Raw genomic sequence first — 22,252 nt, forward strand, 5'->3', positions numbered from 1 at the left:
CCCTGAAGCCCGAGCACCTGCTGTCCCGGCGCCCTCGCCTGGCCAGTTCCGGAGCTGCAGCCGCCCCGACGGCGCACGCAGGCCCCCGCGAGGGCGCAGTCGTCGCGGCGGCCCCGAATGACACCCCGCCCTGGGTTGATCCGTAAAGTGGCTTTATCCCCCAAAAGCTCCGCGCCGCGGACCCGGGCCCAGCCCGGGATGTCTGGCTTAGCTGCTGGGCCTCCGGGCGCTCCTAGAAGTGTCCTAGGCCACTGTGCCGGGAGCTGCGCAAGGAGCTGGCCTCCCAGACACTCGGGGTCAGGCCCAGCCCGGCGGGGCCGCCCTTGGCGCCGGCCCTCGGGGGCAGGAAACGAAGCAGCTGGCGCAGCACGGCTTGGCGCAGCAGGATGTACACCCAGGGGTCCAGTATCTGGTTCCAGGAGGCGAGGCGCACGGCCAGAAACAGCGGCCGCTGCAGCGAGCTGGAGCCCCAGCCGCCCACAGCCAGCACCACCAACACCTACAGAGAAGCAGGTGTGAGGGCGAGGCTGGGGGGGGGGGCGGGCGTGAGAGAGGATGGGGAGCTGCTGGGGGAAGTTAGCTGTGAGAGCGCGTGGTTGGAAGGTTAAGCAGTGAGGGGGGAGTGCGGGGCAGGGGTGCTATAGGGCCGTGAATGGGGGTCTCTGTGGCCAGGAGCTATGAAAGAAGGGGGCAGGGCCGCTGAGGGGGTTGAGTCGGGGCAGCTGGGATAGTGGGAGAGTTTCCCGTTACCTGGGGGAGGAAGGTGAACTCGTGTCTAGAGGGAAGTGGATGGAGGGTGGGGGTCGGGGTGGGCCCCGAGGACCCCAGGAAGGAGATTGTGAGGAGCGGGACTTCAGAGGGAGAGAGCAAAGGGCGGGCTCCCCGGAAGGAAGAGTGCGTCCTGGAGGATGCGGGGCCCTTGCCGGGTCGGGGAGAGGCCCCTGGGATCCCAGGAAGGAGAGTGCGACGCTGGCAAGGGGGTGGGGCCAGGGAGGATGCGGGAAAGCGCGTGGCTCGGATGAACCTCGCGGGTGCCGGGGTCTGCGGCCGCACGCTGGTCCCTCCCGCTCACCAGCAGCGGGCTCCAGCAGACGCACGACACCGCCATGATGCCCACCAGCTGGCCCACCATCTCCACGTCGTGGGTGCGGGTTCTGCGCACCGAGCCGCCACCGCCGCCGCCGGGGAACCCGCCCGGAGCTGCGACGGCCGAAGCCAGGGACGAGGCGGAAGAAGCGGAAGCCGAGGTGGCGCTCCCGCGGCCGCGGCGGCGTCCTCGGCGGCTGTCGGTGCCCAGGGCCGGAGGGCGCCGGAGGGAGCGCCGCCGCCAGCGGGCGCGCAGCAGGGCCAGGCCGCTGAGCGTGTTGCACACGAGCGCGGCGAGCAGCGCGGCCAGGCCGAGGCCGGCGAAGAGGCCGGCGAGCAGGGCCTGGCGCCAGCCGCCCGCCGGGCCCAGGCCGATGAAGCACCAGGTGCCCGGGTACTGCAGCTCGTAGCGGCCCACGCGCGCCAGCGGCAGCAGCGCCACGGCCAGGGCCACGGCGGTCAGCGCGCCCAGCGCCAGGCGCGCACGGGCCGCCGAGACGCGCGCCGCGTGCAGCAGCGGCCGCGTGACGCCCACGCAGCGCTCCACGGCCATGCCGCAGCCCAGCAGCAGCGGGCACAGGCCGAAGAAGACCATGCAGCCCCCCAGGAAGCTGCAGGCCCCGCCGGCCGGCGCGCGCCCCGCCGCGTAGAGGCGCAGCACCAGCGCGCCCGGGATCACGTGGCCCGCCAGGTCGGTGCCCAGGAGGCTCGCGGCGAACAGCAGGAAGGTGGCGGCCGAGCGGCGGCGCCGCAGACGGCCCGCGGCCTGCGCCAGCAGCGCCAGCGCCAGCACGTTGGACGCGGCGCCCAGCGTCATGGAGAAGATGGGCAGCGCCGGCGACCCCCCTGCCGCGGCCCCGGCCGACGCGTTGGGGGCCGCGCAGGCCGCGCACGTGGTGGCCTCGCTGGCCAGGCTCCCGTTGAGGGGCCCGTAGGGGTTCATGTCGGGAGCTGCGGAGGCTGGGAGAGGAGGGGAGCACAGGGTGAGGCTGGCGGGGGACACTCAGAGGCTCTGTTCCTGCCCAGCGGGACACATGTAACCCCTCTCTCCTCCTCTCACCACTCTTGGTTTTTACAGCACAGTTAAATCCCCGGCCGGCTGGCCCCATCTGACACCCACAGACCCATTTCTCATTCCAGAGGCCCAGGAGACCTGCCGGCCCCATCTCTGCCACTGTCGGCAGGTGGCTCTCCGTGGCCCCATCCCTGTCCCCAAGGGCCCCTGTCCACACCCACAGCCTTGTCTGTCCTCAGGGCTCTATCTCAGTTTTCATGGTCGGTCCCTATCCCCCATGACTCTCTCTCTGTGTCCCCTGTGCCCTTCTTTCTGCCCCCCACAGTCCTGTCTGTCCCCATGACCTCTGTCCTCACTGCCCCATCCCTTTTGTCCATGACCCTGTCCTGTCCCCCATGACCCCACCTCTGTCCCCCATGACCCTGTCCTGTCCCCCATGACCTCATCTCCATCAACTTCAACTTCATCCCTCTCCCCGTGCCCTTGTCCTGTCTCTCATGGCTTCGTCCTGTCCCCAGTTGACCCCATCTCTGTCACCTCCAGCTTCATCCCTGTCCCCCATGGCACCTTCCTGTCCCTCACAGCCCCGTCCTGCCCCTACCATGGCCCCATCCTGTCCTCCATGGCCCTGTCCTGTTCCCCACAGCCCCATCCTTGTCCCCACGGCCCCCTCTCTGAGCTCCATTGCTCCGTCACCCGGGCTCTACCCCTGACCACTGCTGTCTCACCCGGGAACCCCCAGTCCCCCACAGCCCCACGGCCCCATTCCTGCCCTCCCCAGGTGCCGGCCTTGGAGGCCCCAAAGCTGTCCCAGGACTGTCTGTTGCCCCCTATCCTGGCACTGGGGGCTGAGAGGGGAAAGCCGCCCGCTGCGTCAGGTGGAAAGGGAGGAGGGACAGATGGTAAGAGCCACGGGGACAGACAGATAAGGCTGAGAGCCCAGAAACCCAGGATGGGCAGACGGGTAGTGACAGCCCATCCTTCTGCTCCCCACCCCAACCCGGAGACCCTCGCGCCCCGGCCTTCTTACCCAGTGCCGCCCGGGTTCCCAGGTCCCCATTGCCCGCCGCTCAGCCCCTGCTGCCCGCGGCGCCCCGGCTCTCCGGCAGGCCGCTCCCCTCCCTCCTCCAGGGGCGGCTCCCCGGCTCCTCCCGCCCGCCCCCGCCGGCCTCCAGGGACCGCTCCAACCCACACGCCCGCCGGGGGATCGGGGTGGCGGGAGACCCCATCTCCCCATTCCTGGCGGTGGGTGGGGGCCGCTCTGGGCCCCAGCTCCCTCCCCCCCGCCATAGGGAAGGAGGCCAAGGGGTGTTGTCCTGAGCCCCCTGTGACCCTCTCCCCCTCAAAGCGGGGCGGGAGCAGCCCCCTTCCCCCTCCCCGGTCCGGGCTTCTCGCCTGCCTCATTAATAAAGCGGATAAAATCTAAACACTGGAAAATGTGAGCGTCGCCCCGGGGCGGTCCAGGGCGGCTGCAGGGGTGCCGCTGCCCCCATCGGGCTGCGGGGTCGGGGGGCTCACCCTGTGCAGAGACTGCAGCGCCCCCCGCCCTGCTGGAGACTCCATGGATGTCTGGGTGGGTGGTGGTGGGCAGCGCCCTGGTGGGAGGCGGGGGGCAGGCTTGGGTCAGGCCCAGGGGATCCGCCCAGTATTTATACAGGGGCTTAAGCCCAGGCCAGGGCCAGGCGAGTCATACCCAGGAGGGAGGGAGGGACGGAGGGAGGCCGGAGGGGGCAGGAACCAGGAGGCCTGGCTACTGGGGACTCTTCCCCTAGCACCTCGGGCGGCTTTAGGATGTGTTGACAACTCCTGGGACAAAGGGTCCTAAGCCCCCAGCCACCAGCTCCTGGAGCTACAGCTGCAACCTCATCTCCTACCCCGAGCAGGGGGGTCGCGCACCCTAAGACACACACACACATTCCCCTTAGCAGCCCAAGTTTTGGCCACAGTCACGCCTGGCCCCAGTGCATCTGCAGCCACACTCCCCAGTGCCTTGGGGTGAAGCCCCTGGAGGCACCCCAACAGTCTCACCCCCAGCACCCAAAATGCAGGCATACTTAAGACTTGGCTACTCTGCTTCCCTCCACACCTTGAAACACAGCCCGCCGAGACCGCAATCGTCATGCCTCTTGGCGCTGGGAAAGTCTCACCCAGCACCCCACGACACACAAGTGTGCCCCTTAACACTGAGAGCCGCCTGGTCACACTCCCTGCTCCCGGAGGCACTCCTTAGCCATCCAAGACGGCCCCCAGGCACACCCCAAGACACGACAGACACAGCCCTGAACCCTGCCAGTCACACCTGCTCCCCGGAAACAGCAACTGCCATCCGCAACACCCCAGAAACCACAGGATGCAGCCCGCACTGCCAGTCCGTATCTCCAAATACTCGGTCGATCACCCCGAATGCCCTGGGACACCCCGTCACAGCCACAAAGAGAGACACTCCCGAGACACACAGCCACACCCCCGGCCCTGAGGCGTCTAGCTAGACCAACATAATGGGGCCCCCTGCACCTCCCCACACTTGCAGGCCTGTGGAGGGACCCACAGCCCAGCTCCCTTGCCCCCCCTGCACCCCTTTACGGAGGCAGCCCACTACCCTGGTGAAAGTGGGGAGCGACCTCTGGCCTCGCCCCCAGACATTCCAGCAGAGACCTCTGGCCTGGACCCCTTTTTTCAGTCCTCACCCTTCCCCCCCGACAGGTCTGGCCGGGGTCCCACCCCCCTTTCCATTCATTTATTTCCCCTCAATCCTGGGGGGTCGTCAAAACAGGCAGGCCAAGGCCGGTTTGCGTCCAGCACAAAGCATCTGGCGCCACAGACCCTGGAATGGGGGTGTGGGTGGGGACAGCATCATGAGCCGGGTCCCCCCCCCAGCAGGGGGCTCCTTCCTGTCTGCACTGGCCCAGGCAAGCCTGAAAGCTCCAACATATCCATCACTCTTCCTTCTCCTGAGCCAGGCCTCCTCGGTCCTGAGTGATCGCGGGTGTAGACGACAGCTTCCTGCACAGCATTCCCATCGGGCTCAGGGCTGCGGGAAGGCTTGTTGGAGGGAGAGCAGGATTTGAACCCTCAGTCGGCCGAGGGAGCTCCCGCCTTGCCTGGAAGCCTCCAGGCCCGCAGCCAGGAGCCTCGTGGGGCGGAACGGTGGGAGGGGGCGGGCGGCCTGGCCGGCTCCTAATTCAATTTGGAGCCCGCAGCGGATGGATTTCAGCTGCTGCATTCTTTCCCGGCCCCGGCGCTCCCCCTCTCCCACCCTGAAGCCACACACGGCCAATAGCAGATAGATTCTTTATGTTCAAGACGGCAAATTCAGATACAAAAGTCCCCACCCACCCCGCCATTGTCCCTCCCGCTCCAGTCCGTCGGGGGGGCTGGGCAGAGGGAGAGGCCGGGGAGGGTGGGGGGCTTCACAGCAGATTTGTTTCAAATGTGGAGGTAACAGACTCCAGGGGGGGTTCTTTGGGGGACGGGGAGAAGGTATTATTGCATTTGCTAAAGGGAGACACCCCCCTTCTGCATTCCCTGCAGCAGGAAATTAAGGAGGTCACAACCCCCAAACAGAACCCGAGGCCCCAGGGAGACAGAGGGACCAGTTTGGCAGCTGATGTGGAAAGTGTTGGGGGCGGGGGTGGGGGTGGGGCGTCCAATTTGGCTGGTTCCTCCCCATGCCTGACCCGGCTGAGGTAGGTGGGGAGTGGGATGTGGGGGGGCCTGGGGATCCCAGCCAGGCTGAGAAACGGGGAGGGGGTGGTACCGATCGGAGAAGGGCAGGGCCCGGCCCACCTCCACTCCGCGTGGCCCTCGGGCTGCCTGGCCAGGCCCAAGCCGGATGCTGGGGTCCAGGGCTTGGGGCCCCCTCTGGAGGGTCCCCCCCCCCCCACCAGGCCACGCGCTGGTCCTTGCGGGCTCGGCAGGATGCCTAGTAGCGGCCGACCTTCGCATCGCCAATGGCACCCCAGACGTCAAAGACAAACTCGTCCGGGAAGGCAAAGTCGCCGAGCCCTTCGTCCAGGGCCTCCGCCAGCTCGTCTGGGTTCCTTTTGTCTTTTCCTAACTCCACCATGGTGGCCGCTGGGGGTGGGCAGAATGGAGGCATAGATGGCCCGAGGGACAGAGGGGCTCAGCAGAGACCCAGCCTCCACGGGGTCCAGACCCCAGCCCCACCGGGTGCCCCCCACTCATCCCCCACTCACCCAGCTCTGTGTCCCTGATGCCCATGTAACTCTCCAGCAGGTCGTCCACCTTCTCAATCGCCTTCTCTTCAAAGGCCGAGGGCTGGGGGAAGGTGGAGAGGGGTGATGTCGTATCAAACATGAATAAGATAGTAATTATATTTACCTGGTGTCAGAGGCTCTTTTTAACCAATGTTTTATCTTCCGCAAACCCTGAGTGGAAAAGATGGGCACAACCACCCCATTTTGCAGATGGGGAAACTGAGGCCCGCTTGTCCTAGGTTACAGAGCTATCCGACAGGTGAGGCTGGGGCCCGGCTGGCACACTCACCAGGTCCTCCACTGTGGCCGGGCCCCGGGAGCGGAGACGCAGTGTCCCTCGGCCGGTGCCCAGCTGGGGGCCGGAGCCAGGGCGGCCACCCCCGGAGCGCTGGCTGATCATGTCTGGGGGGAGTGGGGAGGCAGGGAGGTGGGGTAAGTAAGGGCCAGGAAAGCCCACTTCCGGGGTCCTGGGCTCCCACTCCCCTGCCTTCCCTTCTCTGGGTTCCTGCGGGCTCCCACACCCCCAAGGGCAGGAGGGGGGCCAAGGTGACCCCAGGAGGTCAGGATTCCTAAGTTGGGCTTGGCATGGGTGTGGGCATGGCCGCCAGGGTCTGGGGATGGAAAGGGCTGCAGGGGAGGCAGGAGGGGGCCGCTTCGGGGCGGGGCCTGAGTCCCTAGCTGAAGGGGGGTATAGCGTGGGGGTGGTATAGCAATGGAGGGGGGGGTACAGTGGCTGCCAGGGTGGTAGGGGGGAGTGCTTGCAAGTCCCCCACCCCCACCGCAGTGGCCTCGGGCCCATTCCTGAGAGTTAGTGAGGCCAGACTGAAAAGCGGGGGGCTGGCACAGGGCAGCCAAGCCTGGCTCCTCAGGGCCAGCCAGGGTTGGGGGCGCTTGGCTGGGCTGATGGCTCCTGGGAGGTGGGTGCGGGGGCAGCTTCCTCCTTGCGCCCCCCCCTCAGGCTGGGCCGGGAGCCAGCACCCCCCCCCCGCCCGGGCCGCTCTCTGGCGCCACCCGCTGGCGGCTCCCGGCGCCGCGGCCCCTCACCGAAGGCCTTGCGGGGCTCCGTGAGCTTCAGCGTGAAGGCGCGGCCGCGGGGCAGCTCCTTGAGCAGCCGGGCCACCTCGTAGTGCCGGCAGCCCAGCAGGCTCTGCCCGTTGATGGCCTCGATCATGTCGCCCACGCTGACGACCTGCAGGTGGTCGATCACGCTGCCCTCCTTGATGCGCTGGGGCGGGGGGGGGGGGGGCGCGGTCAGCCCCTGCGGCCCCGCCCCCCGCAGCACCCCCGGGCGCCCCCTCCTCCGCACCGCTGCGGGCGCCACCTTGATGAAGGCGTAGCCCGCCCCGTTGTCCGTGATGGTGAGCCCCAGCGCCTCCTCGGACTTGAACACCTCCACCTCCTTGCGCTGGCCCTTGACGTGGGCGAAGATGAAGTCCTCCAGCCCGATCTGGCCCCCCAGGAGCTTGTCCATGTCCACTTTGTGGGTGTTGAGGGTGCAGAACATCACCTGCAGGGGGTGGGGCACGCTCAGCCCTCGCCTCCCTCCCTCGGGGGCCCCTCTGCTAACCGGCTCCTGGTGTGGGTGGGGAGAGTTGGGAAAGCCCTGCGGGGGCGGGGGCGGGGGGTCAGGGGCCCCACCAGGAGGTCAGCTCTGGTCAATAAATTCGGGGCGCAGATTCCCAGCCTGCCTCTAGAGGCTCCTGCTTCTACTTCCTGTGCATGCCCTCTCTCCCTCCTGGCGGCTCCCTTCATCACCCCCAAACCCTGGGGTCAGCTCTCCCAGTGCATTGTGGAGTGGTGCAGCTCACAGCTGACCTCCATCCAAGAGCCCACTGCGGCTCAGGCCTCCCAGGGCCGGATGGGAACTGAGCAGCCAGCCCTGGTCATCAACCACCCCCCCGCCCCAGTCCACTGGGGTCCAGGCCTCCCAGGGCCGGATGGGAGCTCAGCAGCCATCTGTGGCCACCCACTCCCACAATTCACTGGGGTCCAGGCTTCCCAATTACTGATGGGAATTCGGTGCCCAGCTGTGGCTACCAACTCCCACAATCCACTGGCGTCCAGGCCTCCCAGTGCCTGATGGGAACTCAGGATCCAGTCCTGGTCATCAACTCCCCACAGTCTACTGGGACCCAGGCCTCACAGTGCCTGATGGGAACTCAGCAGCCATCTGTGGCTACCAACTCCCACAGTCCACTGGGGTACAGGCCTCCCGGTGCCTGATGGGACCTCAGCAGCCACCTGTGGCCACCCACTCCCACAATTCACTGGGGTCCAGGCTTCCCAATTACTGATGGGAATTCAGCATCCAGCTGTGGCTACCAACTCCCACAGTCCTCTGGGGCTCAGGCCTCCAACACCTGACAGGAACTCAGCATCCAGTCCTGGTCATCAACCCCCCACAATCCACTGGGGCTCAGGTCTCCCAATGTTTGACAGGAACTTAGCACCCAGCTGTGGCCACCAACTTCCATAGTCCTCTGGGGCTCAGGCCTCCAATGCCTGATGGGAACTCAGCATCCAGTCCTGGTCATCAACTCCCCACAGTCTACTGGGACCCAGGCCTCACAGTGCCTGATGGGAACTCAGCAGCCATCTGTGGCTACCAACTCCCACAGTCCACTGGGGTCCAGGCCTCCCGGTGCCTGATGGGAACTCAGCAGCCATCTGTGGCCAGCCACTCCCACAATTCACTGGGGTCCAGGCCTCCCGGTGCATGATGGGAACTCAGCAGCCATCTGTGGCTACCAACTCCCACAGTCCACTGGGGTCCAGGCCTCCCGGTGCCTGATGGGAACTCAGCAGCCATCTGTGGCCAGCCACTCCCACAATTCACTGGGGTCCAGGCCTCCCGGTGCATGATGGGAACTCAGCAGCCATCTGTGGCTACCAACTCCCACAGTCCACTGGGGTCCAGGCCTCCCGGTGCCTGATGGGAACTCAGCAGCCATCTGTGGCCAGCCACTCCCACAATCCACTGGGGTCCAGGCTTCCCAATAACTGATGGGAATTCAGCATCCAGGTGTGGCTACCAACTCCCACAGTCCTCTGGGGCTCAAGCCTCCAATGCCTGATGGGAACTCAGCATCCAGTCCGGTCATTAACCCCCCACAATCCACTAGGGCTCAGGCTCCCAATGCCTGATGGGAACTCAGCATCCCGCCCTGACTCAAGAGCAGGACACAGGCCCAGGCCTGTAGCCGGCCCCCCTCCAGGCTCCCCAGGGGTTACCTCGGCAGCCGGCAGGCGGAAGGCCTCGGCGATCTTGCCGTACAGCTCCTTGACGTTGGTGAAGCCCTCGATGCGGCCGGTGGGGCTGCCGTGGGCCAGCTGGGTGTGGAACACGAGGCGAGGCCGCAGGGCCGGGGGAGGGGGGGGCAGGCCCCTTTGGGGTGCCCCTGCCCCACCCCCACCCAGGGGCCCCGGCTCCCCCACGCCCAGCCCACCACGGCCCGGCTCAGCCTCCTCATTTTCCACCAAAGGCGGCGCCTTTTTCCGCCGCCCCAGTCCCAGCGGCATTAGCAGTGAGAAGCGGGGGGCGCACCCAGGAAGATCTGTGGGGCAGGAAGGTGGGTTCAGGACCCAGGCAGTGCCATTGGGCCTCCCCTCCCCTGCTACCAGCTCCGGACAAGCCCCAGGAAGTGCTGGGTAAGCAGACTGGCCTTGGTTCAAATCGCCACCCCAGCACTCACAGCCACCTAACAGCAGCTGATGTTTATCACCACCCCATGTTAACTGCTCCGTTAGCTTTTGTAATCCTCATTCCACAAAACATCATGTCGGGACCATATCAGGTCATGGGGGGCCATGGTTATGCCCATTTTACAGATGAGGAAATGGAGGCTCAAAGAGGTTAAGAGGTTTCTCTTTTTCTTTCTGTCAGTTGCAGTCATCTGTGCTTTTTCCCCAGTGTTTCTGGCTCTCCTCCTTCTAAGCCTGTGGGCAGATGGCATTTGCTGACCCCTTGACCTGGGTAGGCACATGACTACTTCTGGCTAACGAATTGTGAGAGGAAGTGACACGAGGCTGAAGCATTTAATTGTTGGTGCAATGGCTTTGAGAACTCTATTTTTCCCAGGCAGGGCGACCAGCCACATTTGTTAGGCTATGGAGCAGTGACTATGACAAATGGAATCTCCTGTCGAGCTGCAATGTTCATGTAGCAGGAATGAGAAAAAAACAACAAACCTTTGTTATGCTCAGCCACTAAGATTTTGGGGTTGTTTGTTACTGCAGCAAAACCTGTGTTGACTGATACACTTTCTTTCCTCTGTTTTTTCCTTCCTCCTTCTTTGGCCCCTTTTTCTTTCTCTCTCTTTCTCCCTCCCTCCTTCCAAACAATCATTTATTAAGCACTTATTATATTCAAAACACCATTTAGATGCTGGGAATACTGCCTTTGATAAGACAAGCAAGGTCCCTACCTAGGGCCACCATGTGCAGCTGCACAGGTAGTTCACTGTGCAAAAGCACCAGTCCAAGGCGGCAAGTGGAACCAAAATTCAGCCTCACCCTGGGGTGGGGATGTGTCTGCCAGGAGGAAGGGTGCCTTTTTCTAGTTTACTGTACAGGTGCTAGCTGGGGCTCTATCCATGCTCTCCGGAAGCGTATAGTCCAGAGTGGGAGACATGCAATGAAGAGGCTAAAGTGTAAGTGTCTAACATAATTTCTACTAGTGCTCTGAAGACAATAAGACAAGGTAAGTTCTTTAGCTGAACAGGTCAGGGAGGGCCTCTCTGAGGATCTGGAGCTGGACCTGACACCTGAATGACAGGAAGAAACAATCGTGCAAGGACCTGGGGCGAGTGTGTTCTGGGAAGAGGGAACAGCCAATCCAAGGCCCCGAGGTGGCACCATCCTTGGCATGTTTGAGGAACAGTGAGGTTGGCCAGTGTGGCTGGAGCAGAGCGAGCCGGGGAGCAAGTGGAAGGAGGCGAGGGCAGGTTGTGCGGGGGCCTTATACATTGGGGTGAAGAGTTTGGGTTTTCATTTTTAAGTCACATGCCCCAGGTCTGTCCAACTCCCAAGTCCGATTTCAAAACCCCAAATCTGTCCCCTAAGCAACTCACTCTCCCTGGGCCTCAGTTGTCCGGTCTGCAAAGACTTGTGGTGAAGATGAAATCACATCAAGTTCTATCTTTCTCTGCGATCGGGACTTCCTGCTCCCTTCCTTCAGACCGCCCGTCTTCACGCAGGCATGAATTCATTCATTCCCCAGCAACTCCTCTGATACCATCCTGGCCTGATCCCATCATCACTCACCGAGACTGATGCCGTCACTTCCTCTTGGTCACCAGCTCCTGTCGTTGCCCCCCACGGTCTCTTGTCAGCACAGCAGCCAGAGTGATCCTATAAAACATAAGTCAAATGTTGCATCCACCCTCTGCTCTGATGGCTCCCAAGGAAACCCCTTCACTAGAAAGAAAAGCCAGTGCCCTCCCTGTGGCCCTCAGGGCCCTCTACGACCTACCCCTTTACCTTCTCCCACTCATCTCCTCGCTGTTCAACACCCCAGGCATGCTGCAGCCTCGGGGCCTTTGCACGTGCTGTTCCCACTGATAGCCACAGGCCTATCTTATTATTTGTCACATCTGTCCCTATATCCTTATTGCATAGAAGAGTGCCAGCACCTAGTAGGTGCTCAGTAAATACTTGTTGAATGAGTGCCTGTGCCCTGCTCTGGGAAGACAGAGGGGCACATGGTGTGGCCCCTGTCCTCAAGAGGGTCTTGTTTCCCTTACAAAAGCCAAAGCCTCACTTCTCTGCTCCTTCTCCTCACTTCCCAGCAACATGCCGGGCACACAGTAGGTGCTTTTTCTAGCCAGGCAGCTCCTTGAGGGTAGGCAGAGCATCTGCTTCATCTTTCCGTTTTTCACTTTCCTGAAGTCGATGATGCCGGACACCTTTTGAGATATTTATTAAATATTTATCATTTAGATTTGCCCTGTCGTAATGCCCTTTTGCTTTTTTTTTCTTCAAAAAAAAAAAACAGCTGAAAATACTTGGAGAAGGTTCCCCTTGAAAGGAGAGGTCTGTGTCCCCTCCCCTTGATTCTATGTCCGCTTGGACTGCTTTGACCAATAGACTATAGCAGAAGCAATGCTACATGACTTCCAAGGCTAGATCACAAAAAATCATGCAGCCTCTGACCTGCATCCTGGAAGACTCATTCCAGAGCCTTGAGGTATCATGTAGGAAGTCCGACTCCTCTGATTTTACCTGTTTTTTAACTGCATGGTCTATTTTGTTGTTTTCTTATTGATTTGTGGGAACTCTTTATATATTGTGGATATGAGCCTTTTATCTGTTCTCTCACCTCTCTATCCGCAGCACCTATCACAGGATCTGGCACACATAGGCACTCAAAGAATACCTGACATGAAATAATTCTGAATGAATAAATCAGTTCTACTCCCTCAAGTTATTTCATCACATTCAGTGATGCTAAAAAGAAAAACCTAATTTCTCCTCTAACTCTCCTTTGCCCCACACTATCTACCAGAAGATAGGATGCTAAGAAAATGGGTCTGGAACCCGGCTTCATTACTTACTAGCTGTGTGACCTTGAGCAGGTGTCTTAACCTCTCTGAGTACTTTCTCCCTCCCCAACACCCCTGCACCCCACTTTGGTTCAGGCCGGCTTCCGTGTCCTCACCTAACTGGGAATAATGGTAGTGAGGCGGATGGATGCTTAATGAATTTGCCTTCCAGGCCCAGAGAGGCAGTATGGCCTGGGTTCGAATCCCACCCCTGCCACTTACCAGCTGTGTGGCCGTGGGCAGGTCACTTCATTTCACAGGGCCTCAGTTTCCTCATCTGAAAAACGGGCAGGAGAATTCCGATCTCTTAGGGAGATTATGCACATAACCAACTTTGCGCTCTGACGTACAATCCAGGAAGCTGTTTTTATTGTCCCCATTATTATTGGTTTCCCCTCCCCTGTCCAGTCCAGGAACAGTCCTCTCGGTCTGACAAGGCTAACTCCATGCCACCTCCTCCAGGCAGCCTCCCTGGCTTGCTCCAGGCTGCTGGAACCACCCCTGTGGTCCAGAGACTCCGGCCCATGCACTTAATTACATGCTACACTGACAGAACTTTTGTCTTCCATCCTCAGGCTGCTGTTTAACTCTGTGTCTCTATTTTAAAATGTCAACCAGATTGCACCACTCCCTGCTTCCAACCTTTCAACTGTTCCCCACCTTACGGAGGAAAAACTCCCATTTCCTTACTGCAACCCATAGGCTGCTGCAGAATTGCTGCTCTGAACTCATCTTGTGCCCCCGGCACACTGATCAGAGCTCGGTCCAGCCCCAGGGCTGTGCCCTCTGCGATTTTTGCTGGGCTGGCTCCTTTTTTGTCATTCAGGCCTGGGCTCCGGAGAGCCTTTCTTTCTCTTTACGCTGTACCATGCCACGCCTTTATACATTGCACTTGTCACCATCTGCAGTTATCTTCTTTGTTCAGTTGTTAACTTCTGTGTTGCCTGCTTTCCTCCAGTGGAAAGTCAGCTCCCGGAGAGCAGGGATTTTTGCACCTTGTTCGCTGCTGTATTCTCTGTGCCAAAAACAGTGGCTGGCACTTAGTAGTTGGTCAATAAATATTTGTGGAATGAATGAAAGATGGTCTCATGTCCTCGTTCTGACTGCCCTGAGACCCTTATCCTTGCAACAGCCACCCCCCCATTAGCTTGATATGGGGTTGTGAAACTGCCACCGCTCCCTGCCTTCCCAGTCTCCCCTCAAACCCGAACATAGGGACGGAGAAGGTGAGCTTCAGTCTCTGCCACAAAGCTGGGATTCCACATCCCCACCCTTTGCGTCCCTAGGAAGGGCCTGAAACTTAGCAACCCCAGAGCCACACAGAAAAGGAGCAGGGCAAGCAGGAAGTAGGCAAGGGGGTTCCTGGGAGCTCACACAAGGCTGGGACTGGGTACCACGCCCAGACTCCCCCTTCCAGCAGGGTAGCGCGTTGGCAAGAAGGAGGGCAGGAGGCCTCTGATTCAGTCCTGAAAAACCGGCTCCTGGGTGTTTCCAGGGAGAACGCCTACCGCCTGGGGCTTGACCCAGACCGCCTTGGGTATCTGGGGAAACCAGTGGGCACAGGACCCCAGGGTCCTTGCTCCCTGCCCACCCCCCTACTCCCCCCATGTCATTCTTTTCTCAGGACCCTGAGCTTTGCCTTTCCAGCTTACAGGAGAAGGAACATGGGGGCAGTTTCCTGTTTGAGCAGCTGGTGTCTGGTGACCTCAGGGTAGAGAGAATGCAGAGCCCAAGAGGTGTGGCCCCAATGATGTCAAGGTAGAGTGGGGGGGGGGCAGGGGTAACTGGTAGAACCGCGGAGCTTCTGGACATGGAGTCGAGTGGTTCTGGGCTCCGAGACACGGGTTCGAGTCTCAGTGGAGCCACTTATCAGCTGTGTGACCTTGGGCAAGTCGCTCCACCTCTCTGGGTCTGCAGCCTCACCTCTAAAAGAAGTATCAGCAGTTCCCACGAGGTGTTTTAGAGGGAGTGATATGCAAGGTAATTGCCTGACACGGAAGCACTCGAATCCTAGCCGGTTCGACTTTTTCATTACCATTCTCGGGACCTCGGTTCTCCCGGGAGACCCCCAACCCCTGACAGGCTCAGACGCGGCCAGCTCCGGGGAGGTGCCCGGGCAGGGGGCAGAAATACCGGACGCGCGCCCATCCCCGCCCAGATGGGGGCTGTGCAAGGTGGGGCAGGAGGCGCGTCCGAAGACCCCCGCCCGGCGGCGCAGAGAGCTGTCCCCCTGCCGCCAGCGGGAGGCGAGGTGCGGTCGTGGGAAGGGGCCACCGGCATCCCCGCGCCCAGCGCGGACCTCTAGCCGCGACCCGGCTCGGCCCCACCCCGCGCGCTGCCCGACCGGCCGGGTCCCCGCGTGCCCGCGACAGAGCTCGAGCGTGCGCGCCCGGCCGCGGGGGACACTCACCTGCGCAGCCACCGCCGCCTCGCGAGCCCCCGGCTCGGCCCTCCGCAGGCTCCGGCCCCGGCCGCTCCCGCAGCCACGGCCAGGAGGGGCGGGGCCGGCGCCCGGCCAATCAGCGGCGGCCGTCCGGGGCTCGCGGCCAATCCGCGCCGCCCCGCGCCCCGTGGAGCCGACTCAGACGTTCCAGAGGGATCCCTCCGCCCCGAGCGGTTCTTCCCGACCCCCGCGCCGCAGCTCAGTGGACCGTTCCTCTCGGCCTGGGCCGCGGCGGGCTGTACCACCGCAGGGCGGCGGAGGGGGAAGCCGCGCTTAGGCCGGCCCAGCGCGGGAGGAAGGACGCAAGAGGTCAACGGGAGGCTGGGGCCCTGGACCACGCGCTGTTCGCCGAGTGTCTGTCTGGGGTGCCCTGGGGGTGGGGGGATACGGGGCAGACATGGAGGGGTGTTGGCCATGGGAGTCAGGTGACCGAGGGTGCATTTCGGGGAGAAGATGCGAACTTCCGACGTCCAGAAAAGCGAGCCCCTGAGGAGGCCTGGGAGGAGGCCGAGAGCAGCCCCCCAACCCGGTCACCCGCCCGGCCTGCCCAGCCCCAGCCCCAGCCCTGCCATCCTCGGGGTGGATCAAAAGATGCATTCATTCCAAGCCAGCGGGTGGGGAGGCGTGGCGAGATGAATGGGGTCGGGGAGGGGGGTTGTGCCCCGAGTGTCTCTGCGTCCTAGAAGTTTACAATGGACAAGGCATTCATTCATTCATTCGTTCACTCCTCAAATATTTAATATGCCCCTGCTGCGTGGCAGGCGCTGCCCTACCTCTGCACCGGATAGACTGACTGTGCTCCTGATGGAAGGAACCAGTCCGTGCAAAGGCCCGGAGGTGTGGCCGAGAGAAATCCCGGTTACAGAGCACATTTTAAGGATGAGTGCAACAACTCAGGGGCTAGGAAAGCAGCGCGAAGAGCTGCAACGGGACGGTGACACGAGTGAGACGGTCGACTTGCAGTGGGCTTGCTTGGCCAGTATTTATTGAGCGCCTGTTTTCTACAATAATGCAATCAGCCCAAGCCTCTGCCCTCAGGGAGGTGACCTTTGGCGGGCCTGCCTCTTCCATCTGACTGCGTTCCTTGAAGGCAGAACAGAACAGCATCTCGGCAAACCTGTGTTAACGTTTACGAGGAGAGAATCTCACCCTCTCCAGGTTTGGTTTGTGACCGGGATTTCCCAGATCCAAGAAACAAAGACACACACGCACACGCACACACACACACACACACACACACACACACACAGAGCACCTGGCAGACGCGGGACGCGTGGTTCCCAGGCCCGGTGAGAGTTCCTGGTTTTAGTTCAAAGCTGGCTCCTTGGGCCGCTGGAGCTGGATCAATAGTTCGCAGCGAATTCTGGGAATTGTAGTTCCTAGAGCTTTCCGGCTGCGGTGATCCTGCTCGCGCCTGGTTGAGTGACAGTCTGTGCAGCCCGCGGGGTGAGCTGCTGCAGGACCCAGTTGCCGGGGCCTGCCGGGGAGGCAGGAATGAAAGGGGAGAGCCCGTCTGAGCTCAGCGGCATCGGGCTGCGTTGCTGGCCCCACCCGGCTGGCAAACACGCGGGCTGCCCAGGCAACGGGGCGCAGCTATTGTCCCTCCCTTCCTGCTCGGCTGACCTGTGCCACCCGCGCTGTGGGCGTGTACCCACGACCCTGCTCGAGGCTGGCATCTCAGCTGCTCCCTGCACATCTGGAGAGGGCTGGGTGGGGTGAGGCTACCTGTTAACTAACGAGTTAGCTAGCGCCCACCCGGTTTTACAGATCAAGAAGCATGCCTGGGCGGGGGAATGGGGACACCCTGCTTAATGGGTAGAGTTTCTCTTTGGGGTGATGGTGGTGATGGTGGCACAATACTGCGAATGTAATCAGTCCCACTGAATTGTATACTTCAAAGTGGTTAAAATGGGAAGTTTTACATCATGTATATGTAACGTTAACTGCCATAAAAGTTTTTTTTTTTTTAAATTACTTTGGCAGCTCGCAGAGGTCTCTTGAAAGCCCTGGCACATGTTGGATCTCTCCCTGAAACCCCTGAGGGGTGTTTCTAACTTGATTTTTCCACCAGGACGTCTCGTGGTGCCTCAAACCAAACACGTCTGGAATCGAGATCCTGATCTGTGCCCTAGACCTGCCATTCGCCCTGCTTTTCCCATCTTGGCGATGGCAGTTCCATCCTTCGGGGCCCCAAACCCAAATGTGGAATCAGCCCTGATGCCTGGTGTCATAGTTTCTTGTAGCGGCTGTAACAAAGGCCCATGAACTTGGGGCGGGGGTGGAGAGGGGGAACCGGGGCTTAAAACACCAGCCATTTATTCTCTCACTGTTCTGGAGGCCACAGTCTGAAATCAAGGGATTTGCAGGCCCATGCCGTCTCCAAAACCCTTCCGGGCCTCTTCCGGCCCCTGGGGTTTGCCCAGCCATTCTGGCTTTCCTTGGCTTGTAGATCCATCCCTCCAAACTGTCTCCATCTCCCCACGGCTGTATTTTCTGTATTTCTGTGTCACGTCTCTTCTTTGTATTGGATTAAGGGCCTGTCCTCATTTTAACTTAACCACGTCCATCTGCAATGAACCTATTTCCAATGAGGCCACATTCACGGGTACTGGGGGTGGTGGTGGGGGTGGTGGTGGTGGTTAGGACTCGAAAATGTCTTTTTAGGGGATACAGTTCAACCTATAACACCCGGCTTTCCCTTACCACCCCGCCTCTTATCTGTCAGCAAATCCTATCAGTTCTACTTTCAAAACACGTCTTGAATTGTTTCCTACCTCTTCCGCTGCCAGTCTTGGTTTGGCCCCGTCCTCTCCCACCTGGACCAGTGTGGTAGCCTCCACCCTGGTCTCCAGACTCTCACCTTAGCCCCCCACATCTGCTCCCCCCAGGGGGACCTGTAGTCCCTCCTCTCCCAAGGACCCTCCCCAGGAGAACTGTTCCCTGAGAGCCAGGGCGTTGCTTCTGGAAACAGGCCTCATCTTCCCTAAGCCCGGCTCCCACGGACACAAGCCCGCACCCCGTCCCCAGGGCCCAGCTCCGACTCCTGGGTGAAAGTGTAATTGTATGGGGACCCTCCTTTGAACCAGCTTCTCCTCTGCCTAGAGCACCCGGCCTGTCCCAGCGGGCCCCAGACGCTCCGGCTCGGCTCGTCTCCAGCCCCACCCTGCCCTCCCTGGTCCCGGCCACACCGGGCCTCGAGGCCCTGACGCATGTGGGGCCTGTCAGGTGCCTCCATCCCTGTTCCTTGACTTGCCCCAGGTACTGGCTTGAAGGGTTGCCCTCCACCTTACCCCCCAAAAAAACAATATGTCCACCCAGAAACTCACACTGTAATTATTTGGGATAAGAGCCTCTGCAGGTGTAATTAAGCTAAGAATCTGAGCCCTAAATCCAACGGCAGTTGTCCTTATAAGAGAAAAGAAGTCACAGAGACTTAGGGAGGGGAGGGCCACCAGGCCCCGTGTTCTGGTTTGCTAATGCTGCCGTTATGCAAAATACCAGAAATGGACTGGTTGTTATAAAGGAGGTTTATTTGGTTACATTAAGGCCATAAAGCGTCCAAACTAAGGCAACAAGAAAGTACCCTCACGGAAGAGTGACGATGGCGTCCAGAACACCTCTGCCAGCTGGGAAGGTGTGAAGCCGCTGTCTGCTGGTCCTGCGTTGTGTCCCAGCTCCCCTCTCAGCTCCTGTGCACTTGGGCATTTTGTCCTCTCTTAGCTTCTACGGAGCCAACTCTGGGCTAGTATCTCTAAGGTGTCAGCAGAAGTCTGCTTTCAATGGCCGTCTCCAAAATGTCTCTCTGAGCTGCAGCAGCAAAATCCTTCTCTCTGAGCTCTTATATAGGACTCCAGTGATTAAATCAAGACCCACGCTGAATGGGTGGGGCATTTCCATGGAAATATTCAATCAAGAGGTCACACGCTAATCAAAAATGTCACTCATCATTGGGTGGGTCACATCTCCATGGAAACAATGAAAAAGTTCCAACCTAATCAACACTAATACGTTTGCCCTCACAAGATTGCATCAAAGAATATGGCGTTTTGAGGGACATAATACATCCAAACTGGCGCACCCTGTACCACTTGCACCCCCACCTCCTACCACTGTCCCCCTAGGAGCTTCCAGAAGGATCTGACCCTGCCCACACCTTGACTTTGAACATCTTGCTTCCTGCATGGGGAGAGAACACATCTCTGTTGTCTAAGTCACCCGGTTTGTGGTCATTGGTTACAGTAGCCCCAGGAAGCTCAGACACCCCAGTCTGTCTCTCCCAAGAGACGGGGAGTTGAGGAGGTGCCACGGGCCTGACATGTTTCCCCTTTCCAGATCTTGTCTCTAGCAATGGTGCTCAATCACTAAATACATGGATAGTGACGTAGGAACAGCTCCCCACCTCCACCCTGAGAGAGAGGGGTTCTCCTGCGGCCAGGGTGAACATTTGCTTCTCTCTACCAGGGGCTGGATGACCTGGGGTGAGGGGAGGCCCCTTCCGGGAAGGCTATCAGCAGACCCCAGGGCCGGTTGTCCTCCCTCCACACATTCAAGTGGCCACAGGACAGATGCTGCAGTTCCTCTCATCTGAATCACTTGGTCATTTAACTACTGATTCATTCATTCGCCCATCTGTCCATTCATTCGACAAACGTTCAGAGGGCCAGTTCTGGAACGAGTGCCATACTGCGAGTGGTGACACAATTATAAGGACTTGGTTGGTGACTGCAAGGGAACCTGGGGTCACTCCAAAGTAGGGACTTCTGGAGTATTTCCCTGGGGTTTTCTCCTCCCCACTCCAAAAAAAAAAAAAGTGTCTTAATAATTATGGACACAGCGGATCAGGCCAGCCCTGGGTGGAATCAGTAGATCACACAAGCGTTCTCTGAGCTGTGTGCCCTTTAAGGCCCGGGTTTTAGTAGAAAATATTGTGTTTTGTGCTATTTTGAGACAGAAGGTTGGGGCTTTGAGATTTCACAAAAAGAGTGATGAAATATCTCGGGAACTTTATCAGACAATACAGTGAACACCCTCTTCCTCTAAAGGAAGATAAAAATAAAACCTGAAAACCCTCCCAAGCTCCCACCTCCCCTCAGAGGAAAAGCCAAAGTCCTCTTTGCTGTCCACCGGCCTCTGCACTATCTACCCCTGTCCCTTCCTGTCCTCACTATCCCCCTTGCTCATTCCATTACAGCCTCATAGTCTTCTTTGCTGTTCTTTAAGCCACTCAGGCATGCTCCTGCCCCAGGACCTTTGCACAAGCTGGGCCGTGTGTGTGCCTGGAACACTCTTCTCTCGGATGTTGGCATCGATAGCTTCTTACCTTCCTTGAGTCTGCTCGGATGTCACCTCAGTGAGGCATCTGCTGGGGTGTTAAATACTGCACCCAACCCTCCCCACTCCCGTTTTCATCTTTCCGTCATTCTTAATCACCATCTAGCATTTTACATATTTATTCTCAATTCTTTCTTTTCTCCCCCACTTGACCATCACTCCACGAAGGCAGGGATTTTTGCCAGTTTTGTTCACTTTATGTCCCCGGCCTTTAGAACACGGCCAGGTACACAGTACGTGCTCAAACTTCTACTGAATGAATGAGTGCTTATTACGTGTCAGGCCCTGTGCTGAGTGTGTTAACAACAAAAACAAGAGCTCACAGTTTAAGAGAGCAGGTTTTTGGTGAAGTGCTTTGGAAATAACAGCTCAGTTTACTGTACACTGGCTCTGTGCTGGGTGTGCATGAAGCTCTCCTCACGGGCTAGCTGGTTGAACTCTAGCTCTGGAAGGTTGGGGATGTGAGAGCTGCTGTCATCAGTCCCATTTTACACAGGAGGAAACTGAGGTTGGAAGAGTTTGTTACTCGCTCAAGGGAATGCAGTGAGCAGGACCTGAACCCGGGACCATCGCCCTCTGGAAGCTGAGTTCTTTTCCACCATGTCCTTTTGCCTCCCTGCTGCACGACCTCACCCTGTTCCTGCAACACTGCTACAATATCTGTGCCTTCATTTTTCTTGTTTTTCAAAGGAGGCTGCTGAGGCTCAGAGAGGTGAAGCCACTTGCCCAAAAGCACCCAGCAGTGGAATGGCAGAGCCAGGATTCAAAGCCAGGCCTGCCAGCTCTGCAGCCGGAAGGAAGCACTGCCTTGCTGATGAGCAGGACGTTAAAAGCGGACATGGGCATGAGCCTGCTTCAGGTACAGCTTCCTCAGGCCAGGTGAGGGAGGGCCAGGGTTGGCACTGTGGGTAGCAGAGGGTCCAGCAGCTCACCTGGGAAGGCCATTCCTGGAACTCAGCTGAGAGCACTGATCCAAGAGGCCCCCACCCCACATACAAGCTGTGGGCTAAGAAGCCTTCTCTAAACTTCAGAAAGAAGTGCCCACCGTCCCCACACCCCACCCAGGATGGGGTGTGACGATGATGACAAGAAGTGACACACAGTACTTGTTCTATGCCAGGCCCAGTTCCATATCTTTAAATCCCTATGTTCTAAGAGAGGTGCAGTTACTATGACCATTTTACAGCTGAAGAAACTGAGGCACACGGAGGTTAAGTCATCTGCCTAAGGTTGCACAGGTAAAATTGGCCGAGTTGGGACATGAATTTGGAATTAGGAACAACGGCCATGGAAGGAGCAGGGGCACCAAACTCTGAACTGGATCCTCACCACCCCCCAGGCTGGGCACAATAAAGGCGTGGCCTTAACAGCACGCGGGAAGCACTTTACTTCCCCCAACATATTACCATGTGGGAGGAAAAGAAAAAGGGGCAGTGGTCCAGCAGGGAAGAATGTGTGCATCGTCCAGCAGCTCAGGAAAGGCACAGGAGAGACGAGAACTCACTGGTTGTTGAACGGAGTCATGAGGGGGATTTTTCACTTTATGCAACCTTTTGTTTCATACTGTGATCACACATCCAAAAAAATGAAATTGCAAATTTAGAAGTTATGCTTATGTAAG

At 59.4% G+C, this 22,252-nt stretch overlaps 2 protein-coding genes across 3 annotated transcripts; both read right to left on the reverse strand.

The window, feature by feature from the left end:
* Positions 1 to 103: 103 nt before the first annotated feature.
* On the reverse strand, positions 104 to 3,198 carry PTGER1 (prostaglandin E receptor 1). The gene is made up of 3 exons (XM_037818291.1): positions 3,132 to 3,198; positions 1,073 to 2,046; positions 104 to 499 (listed from the first exon to the last, which is right to left on the reverse strand). The coding sequence occupies exons 2-3, from the start codon at positions 2,027 to 2,029 to the stop codon at positions 233 to 235; spliced, it is 1,224 nt and encodes a 407-aa protein (XP_037674219.1). The 5' UTR covers positions 2,030 to 2,046; positions 3,132 to 3,198; the 3' UTR covers positions 104 to 232.
* Positions 3,199 to 5,378: 2,180 nt separating this feature from the next.
* GIPC1 (GIPC PDZ domain containing family member 1) lies at positions 5,379 to 16,892 on the reverse strand. Of its 2 annotated transcripts, none has more exons than XM_037818522.1 (9): positions 16,556 to 16,892; positions 13,080 to 13,134; positions 11,581 to 11,667; positions 9,550 to 9,872; positions 7,640 to 7,825; positions 7,363 to 7,543; positions 6,608 to 6,720; positions 6,298 to 6,379; positions 5,379 to 6,175 (listed from the first exon to the last, which is right to left on the reverse strand). In XM_037818522.1, exons 4-9 carry the CDS (start codon positions 9,835 to 9,837, stop codon positions 6,024 to 6,026), a joined length of 1,002 nt encoding a protein of 333 aa, XP_037674450.1. In that variant the 5' UTR covers positions 9,838 to 9,872; positions 11,581 to 11,667; positions 13,080 to 13,134; positions 16,556 to 16,892; the 3' UTR covers positions 5,379 to 6,023. The 2 variants fall into 2 exon arrangements, with proteins under 2 accessions (XP_037674450.1, XP_037674449.1); XM_037818521.1 differs by lacking the exon at positions 16,556 to 16,892 and adding an exon at positions 15,268 to 15,745.
* Between the last annotated feature and the right edge of the window lie 5,360 nt (positions 16,893 to 22,252).

This window comes from Choloepus didactylus, chromosome 25 (genome assembly GCF_015220235.1).
Source record: "Choloepus didactylus isolate mChoDid1 chromosome 25, mChoDid1.pri, whole genome shotgun sequence".
In the NCBI taxonomy this organism is placed as follows: Eukaryota; Metazoa; Chordata; class Mammalia; order Pilosa; family Megalonychidae; genus Choloepus; species Choloepus didactylus.